General features: G+C 34.7%; 1 protein-coding gene across 12 annotated transcripts in view; it reads left to right on the forward strand.

Annotated features, from left to right (window-relative positions):
- Positions 1-15262, forward strand: part of LOC110113401 (piezo-type mechanosensitive ion channel homolog) — a 157927-nt gene that overhangs the window by 116165 nt on the left and 26500 nt on the right. For 8 of the 12 annotated variants that reach the window (XM_020845968.2, XM_028692043.1, XM_028692039.1 and 5 more), the window contains 4 exons: positions 4814-4987; positions 10659-10895; positions 11052-12578; positions 12688-15233. In XM_020845968.2, coding sequence (XP_020701627.1) covers positions 4814-4987; positions 10659-10895; positions 11052-12578; positions 12688-15233 — 4484 coding nt within the window. The remainder of the gene's footprint in view (positions 1-4813; positions 4988-10658; positions 10896-11051; positions 12579-12687; positions 15234-15262) is intronic. The other 4 variants (XM_020845969.2, XM_020845971.2, XM_028692047.1 and 1 more) reach the window with 3 other exon arrangements.

Raw genomic sequence — 15262 nt, forward strand, 5'->3', positions numbered from 1 at the left:
CTCAGTTTTAATTCCTATTCTAATCCCCCAAATCAATTTACTGATTTTGGGGAATTTAAGATCCATTTAATTCCCTATTTCATGCAAGCAGCCGGCCCCTACATAAGGAATTAGGAACTAATTCCCCAAGGCATTAAATTACTTCTTTCCTCCTTCCTACTAGCCGTGACATCAAAGCTCCAGCCATTAATTGCTTCCCTAGGCTGAGAGTTGGAATAAGGCAATAAGTCCCCAATTCCTCCCAACATCCCGTTGTGTTCCCCCTTCACTGGATCTTCCTAAATGCTGTCCCGAAATTCTGGATTGAAAGGAAGTTACCCGGACTCCCAAACTCAGCAATAGCTTAGCAATAATACTATCCAGACGGGACTCTAGCAGCTGTTTACGCCCTGTAGAGTTGCTGTCCAGAATTCTGAAAGCTGCTAAACTGTTGTCCAACAGTTTTTCTGCAGCTCCACACTAACTGGCCAGCCCCAAAATTCAATCCGTTGCTGTCCAGACTTCTCCTAGTTGCTATTCCACAGATCAAGCACTTGACACCTCTTGCTAAGAAGATTTGGAACGTGAAATTGCTGATCTGGAAGAGCCGTCTTTTTCGTTCTACATCAGGGATGCTTCAAACTTATTCTGTGATAGAAAAGTGCCCCTCAAATTTAAGGAAAATTTCTATATGAAGGTGGTGAGTCCTGCAATACTTTATGGCTCAGAATATTGACCCTTAAAAGAGAAGCATAAAATTAAGTATTGTAGAGATTAGGATACTCAAGTGGATGAGTGGCTTTACTATTAGAGTTAGCATGCGAAATGAGTATATACGTGAAAAGGTTGGAGTAGCTCCTGAGACAGGTAAGATTAGAGAAAGTTGTTTTAGATGGTTTGGTCACATAAAATGTCACCCTCTCGATGATCTGATTAGGAATTGTAGATATATTAGATCTAGTCTATGTTAAGAAAGGTAGAGTTAGACCTAAAAGGACTAGGTTAGAAAGCATTAAAAATGACATCTTTTATTAGATTTAAGTGAAAAATTGACTCTTAATTTGAAATAATGGAAAAAAGGCCGACCCCACATGGTGGGATAATTTCTTGATGTTGTTGTTGTATATCTATCTTTTTTCTTATAAGCCCTATCACAATTTCTTTAGCCTCTTCCTCTATTTTATTATTGCTTCCTGGTTGTACATTCTACATGCTCAAACTAATGCAGGACATCTTAGTATTTAGGGTTCATTAAACATAGGATGGTATGCATAAAGTGTCACGACCCAGCCTGATTAGCTCTCAAATGCGAGGTTGGAACGAAAGTATGACAGTAGGAATTAATAAAAATTTCACATTATTCTAATAACATATCTTCAAACATACACAAAACATTCTCAACATGATGAAAGAGCCACTAAAGAACTCCAAATAAAATTTTTCATTTCTTCCATTCAACACATAAATATAAGAATTTAACATAAAGTTTACAAATGTGAAAGGTGTCCAAAAATCATTTCCTTACATTTCATCTCTAAACCTTCTATTCAAAACATAAAAAATTACAAAACAAAACCTGTCGCCCGTCGTCTCCCTACGACGGTACATGAGGGAAGGTCTATCTGACATTTTTCTTTTACCAGATCCTCCTGAAAAGTGTCCCACAACATGGGTGAGTCACAACTCAATAGGTATAAATTGCATTCAAATAAGCTTAGAATCAAGGGAAGAAAACTATAATATACTTTGATATCATAGTAAAAGAATAATCATCATACTACATTATTTTGTCTAAAGGTGATGCATGTCTTTACTTTAACCTTCAAGTTCTTATTTCTTTCATAATCTTTACATTCTTCCTTTTAAAACATTCATGCCTCAAATGATAGTCTCAAATGCATATAACATAAATATGAAATGTTTATAATATCTTAATATGTAAATATAACACTCGTCTCGGAAGTATCACTTGTACTGATCATGTACATAAAATTGGTCATTTCTTTACCATTTGGTTCAAAAGAACATCCTTTACCATTTAACTCATAAGAGCCTCCTTTACCATTGCTCAAAAGAGCTCATTTATCATTTGATACTTCCGCGTCAACATGCACATACACATAATACTTACATATTCATAATAGATGCTTATGTAAGCTATTCAAGTGTATGCTTTCATAAGGATATACATGCTTGCTATGCTCAATGATTATTTGCATGTAAAGAGAAAATATGTGTAGTATAAGTAAAGAAAGAAGCATGATATTCATTCATAAATTCTAATATTGCATAGAAAAGACTTTACATTTACATCAAGTGTCCATGAACTTATATAAGGAAACATGTGTCATAAGGATATCATAACGAGCATAAAAGAAAATTGTCATTTCTATGTATTTGCATGAAATAAGAGTTTTCTAAATTTAAAAGAATGTCCATTTCACCTACCTCAACTTGTGCACCACTTCCAGTTGTCCAATCGAACATTTCCCTCCACACGTTTAATATCTAAAAGAGACATACAAATTGCGTAAGTATAACTAGTCCCCACATAATTAAGGAACTCAACCTTATGTCATGTCTATGTTTTCAAGTTAAACCCCTCCACCATTCATGATATTTCTCACTCTCATTCTCTCTCAATTAGGATTTAGTCAAAATATTAGTTTCGATGCATGCAACATCTCTCCGTACACTCAAAATATAATTAAAATACAATTAATTTTCGGATTAAATTAAACCAAAATTTAGAAAAACTTGCATTTCAAGTAAAAACTATAAATTAGTCTCTAAAATCCTTCCAAAACCCAATTAGAACCATAAGGATTAAAAATTTCTTGATTAGGGAAAAACCGTAAATTTCAAAACTCAAAACTTTTATCAACCTTGCATTATTTTTCAATTAGAAACTTCCTTATGTCATTAGGAACTATTCTTCAGAAGGCATCTCCAAAGAAAATCCATTTTGAATGAAACCCTAATTTCTAAAATTCACCTTTTTCAAGAAAACAACTCACATTATGGTTTAAAAACATCCCTTTACCTTTCCCTAAACTTATCTCAAAGAAATATTAAGTTTTCTCAAAACCCTAACTCTCATTCCTTAGAGAAAACTCATGGAAAAGAATAGAAATCTCTTGCAAAACACTTACCTTAGCCTTCCCTTGGTTTTCCCTACGATTTCCTCCACGAACGGCCACCTGAAACCGTCGCCCGAAGCTTCCCCGCCGCCTTGCCCGTCCACCTCTCCCTCTTTCTCCACTCGGTTCGGCCTAGCGTACGTGAAAATGAGAGGGAGGGTTCGGTTCTTCTCATAATATGAAGATGGGTTATGGCCTAATGACCCTTATGCCCTTGCTTAAACAATTTCGGCTTAAGGAACAAGTAAGGGTAGTTTGGGCATTTCTACTCTTCATAATTTTATAATTCTCAAAATACACATAATTTAATATAGGCCATATATATCAAAACGATCAGAATTTTGCGCACTATTTTATAAAATTTATTGCGTCGAATTCCGTCGACTTTCAAAAATTCACTTAAAACTCGTCGCGACGCATCGAAAAGCGTGTGAAGTCCAAAATGACATTTTTGCGGGTTATACACAAAGAAACACAAAATCATAATTGCTAACCTTCAATTTAATGAATATTAGCCACCTTTATTGGAAAAAAAAATTCCTTCCAATGATAATGTAAAAATCACAAAAATCTTAAATCTACAAGAAATTTGAGCAGGAAGATAAGATTTTACAACTGTTATGGTTTATTTTACAAATAGTAAAACGATTTGTATCAAACTTGACAAAATCTTAATCTAACGAACCAACAAGTTACCCAAATTCTATACAATTTTTTTTTGGTATTTTTACTGTTTTTTATTTTTCAATATTGCCAAACTGCTAGTCTTTGTAGGCAAATAAATCTTGTATTAAAATAGAGAATGAGAAGTGCATGTGCAATTTGCTATAAAAACTCCAACTGGGGTTAAGTCAGCCCAACTTTGGACTTACAATCCTGCCTAGAACCTGTATAAATTCTATACAGTTCTTTTAGTATTTTTACTGCTTTTATTTTTCAATATTGTTAAACTGCTTGTCTTTATAGGTAAATACAATTGGATTGAAATAGAGAATTAGAAGTGCATGTGTAATTTGTTATAAAAACTAGCTTTGATAATTACAAACTCAATCTACCCTAACGATTCCTTTACATTTAGGACAGTGATGAAAAATAACTTGATCTTGTGAGGAAAAAAAATTGCAATTAACCTAGCAATGCCTTTGTTCTCTTTTATATGTTATTTAACTCTCATCTTTCCCCTTTACAATTAACCTACAATATATAGAGAGTTGAATATGTCCTTTTGTATAACTAAATGGTGAAATAATCATGCCCTTAATTTTTTAGATTTGATACAAAAGTGTCATTCCCAATGCATGGAGCTTTTGCCAATCCAAGGCCGTAGGAGGGTTGATGCATGGACTAGATGTTTAACATAGCTTAGGATCCTTGTAAAGTTGCTTCTATCTGATCCTTTTGTTACAACTAATTGGCTGAAATCTAAAACTTCTTTTATTTACCAAAATACGAGCCCTTTAAAAAATGTAGAAGGATGAAGTACAAATTATTCTCAATCAGAAGAACAAATATAAAGTAATTGTCTTAAGTTCTCTCTTGATTTCAGAGATAACATTAAGTTATCGTGAATGTGATTTTCTTTGTTTCTGATGATTTCTTATTATCTTCAGTTCTATTTAATTCATTTCATTTTTTAATTGTTTGCTTATAATTTCTAATGAAATTGAATTATGTAAAAAATTTACCTTTTTCAGTGTGCTTCTTTTTGTTGTACCTACTGAGCCATTCAATCACCAGAAAGATTCACCAAGCTTTAATTCTCTTTTGTGGGGCACATTATTCTCTGCTGTATCTCCTGCAGCTGGACCTAATCTCGAAGACCTTGGAGCAACGTGGTTCTATGACCATTTTAGTTTTGTCGCAATTAGGTAAGATGCCATATTCTCTTTATTGCTGCATATTTTATTTTTGTAAGCTCGGCTTTCACTTAGTGGCGAAATAAAGCACGAGTTTTGCTTAATTTTGTCAACAAACAATACCACTGCAGGACCTGTGGCCAAATAAATTATTTAACTGTAATTCAAATTATATTGAATTTGTTACCAGTTTTCATTGATGATCATTTTTCAGTTATTCTATTTTTAGCACAGGGCAGGATTTCAGTTTTTTCTTCTTTTCTGTATCAGCTCACTTGGTTCATACCTCTTCCCCATCCTGTGTATGGCACTAATTGAAAGATGTTGTGTAGTCATCAAATTCTCAAAGAGAGAGTCTTTCTACAGCCTGATAATTAATGTTCCATATGTTAATAACATCTTTCTACAGCCTGATCTGGTCCATAGGTATAGGTTAAGTCTAAATGCGTGAGTTGTTGGTTTGTTTTGGGCTTCTAAAAGCAATACCCAAGTTTGGTTTGTCTGTAGATCCTGAATTGAACATGCCATGTAAAGTTTTAAAAGAAAATTAAAGCAATGGCGGGAAATTATATGGAATAAAATATTCAAGGATGTTTTTTAATGTAACACCAACTAATGCAATCAATTTTAAGATCAACTATTAAAAGATTTAGATGAAGGCAAAGGAATCTATTAAAGGGTCTCGGCTCAACTGGATATCTGATGGATCCTAAGTTCTAAAAAGCCAAGAAGGAGAGCACTAGGGACAAACAGAATAGAATTCAACAAAATAAATAAATAAATAAATCACCGACAAAGAAATAAACAGATGCGAGAAATATAAAAGAGGACTTAGAAAGAAAAGACAAAATTATAAATAACACAACCTCAGAACAACCTTAAAGGTTACCTCGCATGTATCGATAAAATTAAGAAAGTTTAGGTGCTCTAAAGAACATTCAAACCAGGGGTCCATCACAACAATCTTGATCTAACACCCGTCAGCACTCCTTCGACAAATACTAACAACAACGCTCACAATTTATGTAGAGAAGAAAGATACAATGGAAAGGTACTTGTGGAGAGATGAAATAGATAGAAGACTAGAAGAAGAAATAGGTAGGAAAGAAGTAGCTCTCAAGCTAGGAAGAGAAAATCCTCAGGTTTAGTAACAATTTTCAATAATTAAAAAACCTTTAAACAGCAACAAACAACCCCCTATAAATAGGGAAAGAGAATTCAAACAATCCCCCAAAAAGGTGCCACCCAAGCCTCCAATGGAAGCAGCCAAAACATGGGAAATACCCAAGAGAGAGGCACAGTTAGCCCAGGAACCAAACAACAAGAAAACCAACAGCCATTTCAGGATCCGAACAGCCAGAAAACCAACAACCAGCCTAAGATCCGAATAGCTAGAAAACCCAACAGCCAGCTCAGGATCCGAACAGCCAGAAAACCCAATAGGCATAGCAAAATAGGCCAAGAACAAAAGGAGAATTTCAGCCCAATAACAAATGCCCAAAAAAACAAAGAAAGCTAGCAAATCAAAGGAGTGAAATGTCCTAAGAGCATCAATCCTAAAAATGTTCATTGGTAGCTTTTCATCATAGGGTAAATAAAATAAAACATAAAATTCCAAATTACATAAGACCAAAATAAAAAATTAAAAGCATTCGAATCATAAAACATATGCTGATAGATATTGAATGCATCAATATCCTCCTTTGTTTATAGGGCTCAACTTTTGGATTTGAAATTTTGTATCCGCAATATGATAGATTTTTTTGCTATATGCATGAGTTTTAATTAGACTTGCGCCCAAAAATTTTGTGACCGGCTTTGTGCAGACCTTATTAATTATAACATTTCTATCCTTGAAAATGAAAAGAAAAAAAAGAAGTAAAGGAATTTTTTATACTCATGAAACGGGTGATTTTATTTCTCATGATAAAGATTCAAGCTGCATGGTATTAGATTATAAATGCACAATATCCGAAGAAATCGAAACACATCAGCACTCAGAAGAGGGTTGAGCTAGAAAAAATGGAATGAAGGAAATGATAAGCGCTAAGAATCATAGTGGTGAGTAGTACAAATGCATCAATTTTTCTTCAAACTTCTCACTAAGGGACAAGATGACTTACTTTACGAGGAAAACTTTGTATTAACTTAATTGCAAATTATTATTTGTTTATAGTAAACAACTTATTATATTAGTAGGAAAAATATAAATTAGGAAAGATTATCAAATTTTAGACTAATGTTTGTTTTTTTTGTAACTTAAAATTGACTAGATTTTAGGGTTAGATCCATCATCACGTATGTTACAACATTGCCATCATATAATTTGTTAGGGTTTACATACCTTAAGACACCCGAACAAAGAGTTGGGTTCTGAAGATTAAAATGAATTCATTTGTAAACCTTTAAGATTAACTCCATTGGATGATCTTATGTTAAATCTCTAACACAAGAGATGGATTAGAATCTTTGATCATTCTATTTGATCTATCTATTATAATGGCGTGTTATACCCTAGTAGACTCAACTAAATTTAGAAGAATAATAAATAAGTCCACAAAAATAAACAACTTGTACAAGTCCAAAATAAGTGTTGAATACGAGGGAATAAATATCTCAACTATTTTAGTATGATCCTAACACTCACATTGAAATTAAGAAAAATATCAAACTCTTAATGCAAGGTACCACTACAACAGTACTAAAATACATATACCCTCACTCTCATATATTGACATTATTCAATATATGTAATTATTTGAAAGGAGTGAGCAAAACTATGGCTTAGTATACAATCTACCAGCAGGACCATGATATTTTAAGGATTGGCTAAGCATTATGCATAAAAAAATTCACTCCATTCATAAGTAACCAACAATGCTTTCAATCAACAAGGAAAATCCCTTACAACTATTAGCATTTAATCTTGGGATAAAATGACAAATGACATAATGGTAGACCCAAATAACCATGAAGACCTAGATAGGCATATGGATCCACATAAATCTCACTCCCATATGCTCCTCTCCACGGGAATGATGCTTCCGCCTACCAAAATGGAAACACTCTCCCACTACATAAATATATGGATTTATTACTATAAGATCTAATGTGTTGCTATTCTTGCACGGATTCATCCTTTAGTATCGGTCTCAACATCCATGCCTGTCATTCATAAAGACAAAGATCCATACGTTATACATGTATCAAAACACATAATAATTAATATGTATGTTTTTATTAAATAAATGATTCAACCATTATCAAATGAATAAACATCCGCTTTATCTAATACTAAACACGATGCAAAACAATTGAAAAAATATTTTTTGGTCAAAAAAATAGAATGAAAAAATTACCTATATCCTACATTGCCCCCTCTCCATCCCATACCTCGCACACGTTTCCTCCTCTCCATCCTCTGCCTCTTGATTTCCCTCTCTTTCGTAGGCTCCTCTCCCTCGCTCATGACCCTTCTCTTCACCAAATGCAGAAGCTCGACTTTGTCGCCATAGCTAACTTGCTGCCCGCTCACTCACCCGAGCCATCCGCCCTAGCCATTGCTGCCATCATTGTTGCGCCTTAGCTCTAATCCACCACCAACCTCCCTTTCACTCTCTCCTTTTATTTCTTTTTATCGCTCTTTCTTTCTCTCTTTTTATTTCTTTCTATCTTTCTATTTCCTTCCCCCCTCTCTCTATTTCTCTCTTTGTTTCAGTTTCTTTGCCATTTCTCTATTTAAAAATGATAAAAAAGTGAATCAATAGGATATGAACGATAGGGCACAAAGCTATTGTGGCGTGAATCTCTTGTGGCGGAGGCAATTCAACCCTCTTCAGTTTAGATATGCAGACAAAATTTCGAACAAAACTTGATGGAATTATGGAATTAGAGCCTTCAAAACCTCCCCTTATTGTCTTAAGCCCTGAGCAAGATATCATATTCTCATCTTATTTTAAGAGCATTATCACAGATTTCTCCAACCGAGTTAACCTCCTTTCCCAGTCTTATTGACAAGGATGCCATTACTATATATTCTAAATAGTCTTTTGAGATAAAATTTACTTTATTTTATATGGAAGCCCAAGTGGACAGGAGGTTTCATATCCTGTTTTCCAGGAGGGGTGGAAACAAGAAAACAAGTTTATTTTCATTCTTGCTTATTCATAAGGCTACAAGCTAGGTATCAAAATTGAGATCTCGTGATGGATATCTTCACCCATTAGATGGATAATCCATGAGGTGCAAGACTAGGAATCATGGAGGACAGTTCAACGATGGTTTGATGGGTGTTAGATTGTATTGGGCTATAGAACTTGGAAATTTGTTTGTTTGGCTAGTTTTTCTTTTATATTGTTCGTTGCACAATGATCCTGAAAACATTCATATATTCTTATGGTTATGTGGCCTCCAAGGTCCACCTGACCCTTTTCATGGGTTTAATTCACAAAGGAACTTGTTATGTCCATTTGGTGGTCAGCTTTTATGCAAATGATACAACAGATCATTACTAAGGTGATTTATTAGATGATGTAGAAATGATTTTTTTTAACTAAATAAGATGCAGGACATAAAAATATATAGGATTTCTTAAATGAAAATAATGTTATGAGATGGAAACTAAAGGAAATATGCAATGAAGCCATTACAGTGCTGAAGCAACACAATCTTACACAAACAGATGCAAGATCAATCTTGCAAATATTCATTAGGACGTAAGCAATCTAATATAAATAATTATTTGCCACTATTTATGAGCAATAAATAGTAAAAGGAATTTAGATCCACCTGAAGCTTGTGGTAGATCTCTCCAAATAGAAATTCAAGTCGCAAGATTTAATATCCTAAAAGAAACAAAGGTTAAAAATCCATACAACTTTAATTTGAAATGTAGATGATCTGATTAAATCCTATCAAATAGCACAACAAAGAACTGTTATTAGAGATTAGTCTAGAGTTTAAAAGATTGCTTTGGGAAAAAGAAAAATTAAACATTAAGCACTGATCAACGAAATTGACATGACGCAACTGGTTCTTCGTCAAGTATCACACTTGTGAAAAAGTAAAATTCATTATTTAGCTGACAATTATCCTTGTTTTGTTGTTTACAGATGACTGCTCGTGTTTGTACTTGGAGGATAAGCATAAATATGCTTATGAAAAAACTAAAAATCTTGATTTTTTATTTCATATGCTGATACTAACTAGATTTTAGGGAATGATCCATCATAAAGTACCTTTTGATGGACATGATGTGGTCGTTGGTTATGGGTTGATTACCCTATGATAGGCAATTAGAGGCTTGGTTTTTATGCATGTTATACACTATATTCTAAATAACTTATGGGACTTGCTATAGGGTTCTATTCGGAGGATGGAGCTTATGTTTATCCTTGAACTCAAGAAAAAGAATAGGCATTTTTCTTGCGCCATATGATATGCCCATCATATAGTGAGAACAACGGAACATACCTTATGTGGAATGTTTTGTATTGTATATTCTAGTGATTTTCTGCAGAAGAACTAGAATTATAGTAAATTGATAGACTTGGACTGACCAATTTCAACTAACTCTAGCTCATTCAAATAGAAAAGACTTGTTGTTTTACTTTCACCAATACGACGGTTATATTCTGAAACAATTATCAATGAAACTGATGTCTTCTAGGATTATTTCTTGCAGGAATCACAACCCATACTTCTTCCAGGGATTTTATAGAGATCAGTGTACTGTTATGCTTTTGTGCGATCCAACACCATGGACTGAAGATGATTGTGTCATTATCTTCTATTGTGCAACATACTCCTCATCCTCCCTTTGGTTTTAGCATGTTGAAAGCTGGTTTGAATAAATCTGTTTTGTTATCAGTTTATGCAGCACAAAACTCCTGGGATGGCCCATCTCCTGGTACCTCACATGGTAAATTCAAAATCCAAAATCATTAGTAATTTTTTGTCTGTTATGATTTCTGCTTTGTATGTGGATGCGTACTTTTGAATTTTTGGTTCAATCTTCTAGTCATATCCAGATTTCTATTTGTCAAGATTAATGTTTCCTTTTTATGTTTTCCTGCAGAGAAGTTGATAGCATCTTACCTGAGTAAAGTTAGTCAGAAATGCTTGTCTACTTATCGTTCCTATGGAACATATGTGGTTTTCTTGACCATCCTTCTTACATTGTACCTTGTTACACCGAACTATTTATCGTTTGGCTACCTTTTTTTCCTTCTCCTTTGGATAATAGGAAGACAACTTGTTGGGAAAACCAGAAGACGACTTTGGTTTCCATTAAAACTTTACTCAACTATTGTTTTTGTTTTTAGCTATGTCTTGAGCACGTCAGAAAGTCTTGAGAGTTATTTATCAAAATGGATTGATCTTTATGCTTATTTGGGTTACAATCCTAAATCATCGTTGGTAGAGAATATTTGGGAATCCTTGGCTGTTTTGATTGTAATGCAGCTTTACAGTTATGAAAGAAGGCAGAGCCGATATAATGGGATATTTGAGATATCTGATGCATCTGAAACAGGGTTTCTTGGGTTTGTGAGAAGGTTTCTGATATGGCATTGTGAAAAGATTTTATCTGTGGCAGTTTTTTATGCTGCTTTGTCTCCTATTAGCGCATTTGGATTTCTTTATTTGTTGTGTCTCATCATTTGTTCGATTTTACCAAAGACCTCTCGGATTCCATCAAAGCTGGTCTTACTTTATTCAGGACTTCTTGTGATGTCTGAATATCTATTCCAGTTGTGGGGCAAGGAAGCACATATGTTCCCAGGTCAAAAGCTATATGGTTTATCTCTTTTTCTTGGTCTTAGGTTATTTAAACCTGGATTTTGGGGAATTGAGTCTGGTTTGAGAGGAAATATTATGGTTATAGTGGCGTGTACCCTTCAATACAACGTTTTCCACTGGCTAGAGAAGATGCCAAGCTGTCTATTAAATAATGGGAAGTGGGAGGAACCATGCCAGTTGTTTGTCGCTACTGAACATGATTCAGAAAATCTCCTCGATCGTGATGAAGAAAAGACACCATTGGTAGATAGCAGTCCTCTTTGTTCAAAAAAAGTGGGTGTTTTCATCAGCTCCAAAAGTTATCAAACATCAGATCCAGGTCCTAGCATGAGAAGTTCAACTATTTGCACAAAAAAATATTCACTTGGTTATTTATGGGGTAGTTCGAAAGAGAGTCATAAATGGAACAAGAAAATTATTCTTGCTTTGAGAAAGGAGAGGCTTGAGATGCAGAAAACTACCTTGATTATATATATGAAGTTTTGGATCGAAAATATTTTCAGACTCCATGGTCTTGAGATCAACATGATTGTATTGCTTGTGGCAAGTTTTACGGCATTGAATGCCATCTCATTGTTTTATATAACATGTCTTGTCATATGCATCTTTTTGCAACGAGATACCATCCGAAAATTGTGGCCAATATTTGTTTTAGCATTTGCTTCTATCCTTGTGCTCGAATATTTTGCCTTTTGGAAAAATCGTATTCCTTGGATTCATTTTCCAGTGGATGCAAGGGTCCGTTGCCATGACTGCTGGAGTAGCTCTAGTCTTTATTTTGACTATTGCACAAAATGTTGGCTTGGTATTACCTCTTTGTTGAACTCTTTTATTTTATTCACTTTTTATGCTCATCGTCATTAATATTTTGTGCTTTTTTTTATGAAATTCGTGACTGGATATTTTCTTTGCAGGGATAGTTGTCGATGATCCAAGAACACTTGTCAGCTATTATTTGGTATTTATTTTTTCCTCCCTTAAGCTCCGTTCAGATCATTTGAATGGCTTTTCAGAGTCGCATACCTATCACCAGATGATGTCTCAAAGAAAAAATGCATCAGTTTGGAGAGACCTGTCATTTGAAACTAAAAGCTTCTGGACCTTCCTTGATTATATGAGGTTATATCTATATTGCCATTTGTTAGACATTGTTCTTGCCTTGATTTTGATTACTGGAACAATGGAATATGATATACTTCACCTCGGCTACCTTGGATTTGCTCTTGTTTACTTTCGAATGAGGCTTGAAATTTTGAAAAAGAAGAACCAAATTTTCAGATATTTGCGCATTTACAATCTTATTCTTATTGTTCTTTCTCTAGCTTATCAATCTCCTTTTCTTGGGGATTTTAGTTCTAGTAAATGTGGCGCTGTGGACTATATTTATGAGGTTATTGGTTTTTATAAATATGATTATGGGTTTGAAATTAAATCGCGGTCTGCACTGGTTGAAATTATCATTTTCCTCCTAGTTTCCATGCAATCATACATTTTCAGCTCCAAAGAATTTGAATATGTTGCGAGATACCTTGAAACTGAGCAAGTCGGTGCTATGGTACGAGAACAAGAAAAGAGGGCTGCACGGAAAGCCGCCCAGTTGCAGGATTTTCATAAATCTGAGGAGGACAAGCGTCACCGCAATGTGCAAGTGGAAAAAATGAAGTCAGAGATGCTCAACTTGCAAACCCAACTTAAATTTATGAACTATTCCGGGAATGTTACTGATGTTTCTGCACACAATGAGGGTCTACGTCAAAGGAGATCTTTTTCCCAGAATATCGGCAATTGTGATAATGGATTGGATAATGAGTTTAAGTCAACCATGTGGGATCAGGAAGTTAGTGGAGAGTTAGAAAGTTCCTTCTACTTTCCTGCATCGAATGTATTGAAGAATGGTTCGCTGACTCCAGAAGCTTTAGATATCGATGGTTCACCATTCAGTGCAAGAAGGCATAGCTCATTGACAATGGAATTGTTGAAAGTTCCTTCAAAATCCATCTCTGAGATAAGTGAACTCCCTGAAAGATATGCTAATATTGAAGCTTGTGCGGATCAAAGCAGGAAAAGGAAGGGTGTGGAAAATCCATTAGTTTCTGCTGTGCAGCTATTGGGTGATGGTGTTTCTCAAGTCCAATCCCTGGGAAATCAAGCAGTCACAAACATAGCAAATTTCTTAAACATTAAGCCTGACGAAAATGATTCAAATGACCATTCTTTGCCAGAAGATGAGATATATTATGAAATAGAGAGCCAGGAAAATGCAGCATCTGGTTGTTTGGATAGAAAACCTTCTGCTTTCTCTAATTCTGACCAAACACCACCAGCTAGCTTGCAGGTTCGAAGAATATTTCGTTATATATGGTCACAAATGAGATCAAATAATGATGTTGTGTGCTATTGTTTCTTCGTTCTTATCTTCCTTTGGAATTTCAGTTTACTCTCTATGATCTACCTCGCAGCACTTTTCCTATATGCTCTTTGTGTAAATTCAGGTCCTAGTTATATTTTTTGGGTGGTTATGCTAATTTACACAGAAATCAATATACTTCTCCAATACTTATATCAGATTATCATCCAACATTGTGGCTTAAGTATTCATATAGACTTATTGCAATTGTTGGGATTTCCTGAGAACAAGATAAAAACATCTTTTGTAATTAGTACACTTCCACTTTTCCTGGTGTATGTTTCAACCCTTCTTCAGAGTTCAATAACTGCTAAAGATGGTGAGTGGGCACCGGTATTGGAGTTTAAGTTCTTACATAGAAGAAAGCATAATCCAGAGGAAATCACTGTTAGCTATAGTTTTAGAGAGAAACTTATGCAGTTATTCTTCCCATTAACAAACCTTGCAAAACTAATAGCAAGAAGTTTTTCAAGATACTGGATGTCTCTAACAAGAGGATCTGAATCTCCTCCATATTTTGTGCAATTGTCAATGATGGTTAATAAGTGGCCAGATGATGGCATTCAGCCACAGAAGATAGAATCAGGAATTAATAGGTTGCTCAAGATAGTTCATGAAGACATATGCCATGCTAATATTCCTAATTCAAGGCATTCTTCTAGCAGGGTACGAATTCAAAGCATCGAGAGAAGTCAAGAAAATTCAGATATTGCTCTTGCTATTCTTGAAGTCATGTATGCTTCCCCTTTAGCAGAATGTCCTGCAGCGGAGTGGTATTGGTCATTGACTCCAGCTTCAGATGTTGCCAAAGAGCTTCTTTTGGCACAGAGTTCGGGAATTTTTGAGGAGATTGGTTTTTCATATCCTGTTATCTCAGTGATTGGAGGTGGCAAAAAAGAAGTGGACCTTTATGCATACATATTTGGTGTAGACTTAACAGTTTTCTTTCTGGTGGCTATTTTCTACCAATCGGTTATAAAAAACATAAACAAACTTCTTGATGTTTATCAACTAGAGGATCAGTTTCCGAAAGAGTTTGTTTTCATTTTAATGGTAAGCATGCCTTGAGGTATTTAACTTGA

The sequence above is a fragment of the Dendrobium catenatum genome, unplaced genomic scaffold (genome assembly GCF_001605985.2).
Source record: "Dendrobium catenatum unplaced genomic scaffold, ASM160598v2 fragScaff_scaffold_156, whole genome shotgun sequence".
In the NCBI taxonomy this organism is placed as follows: Eukaryota; Viridiplantae; Streptophyta; class Magnoliopsida; order Asparagales; family Orchidaceae; genus Dendrobium; species Dendrobium catenatum.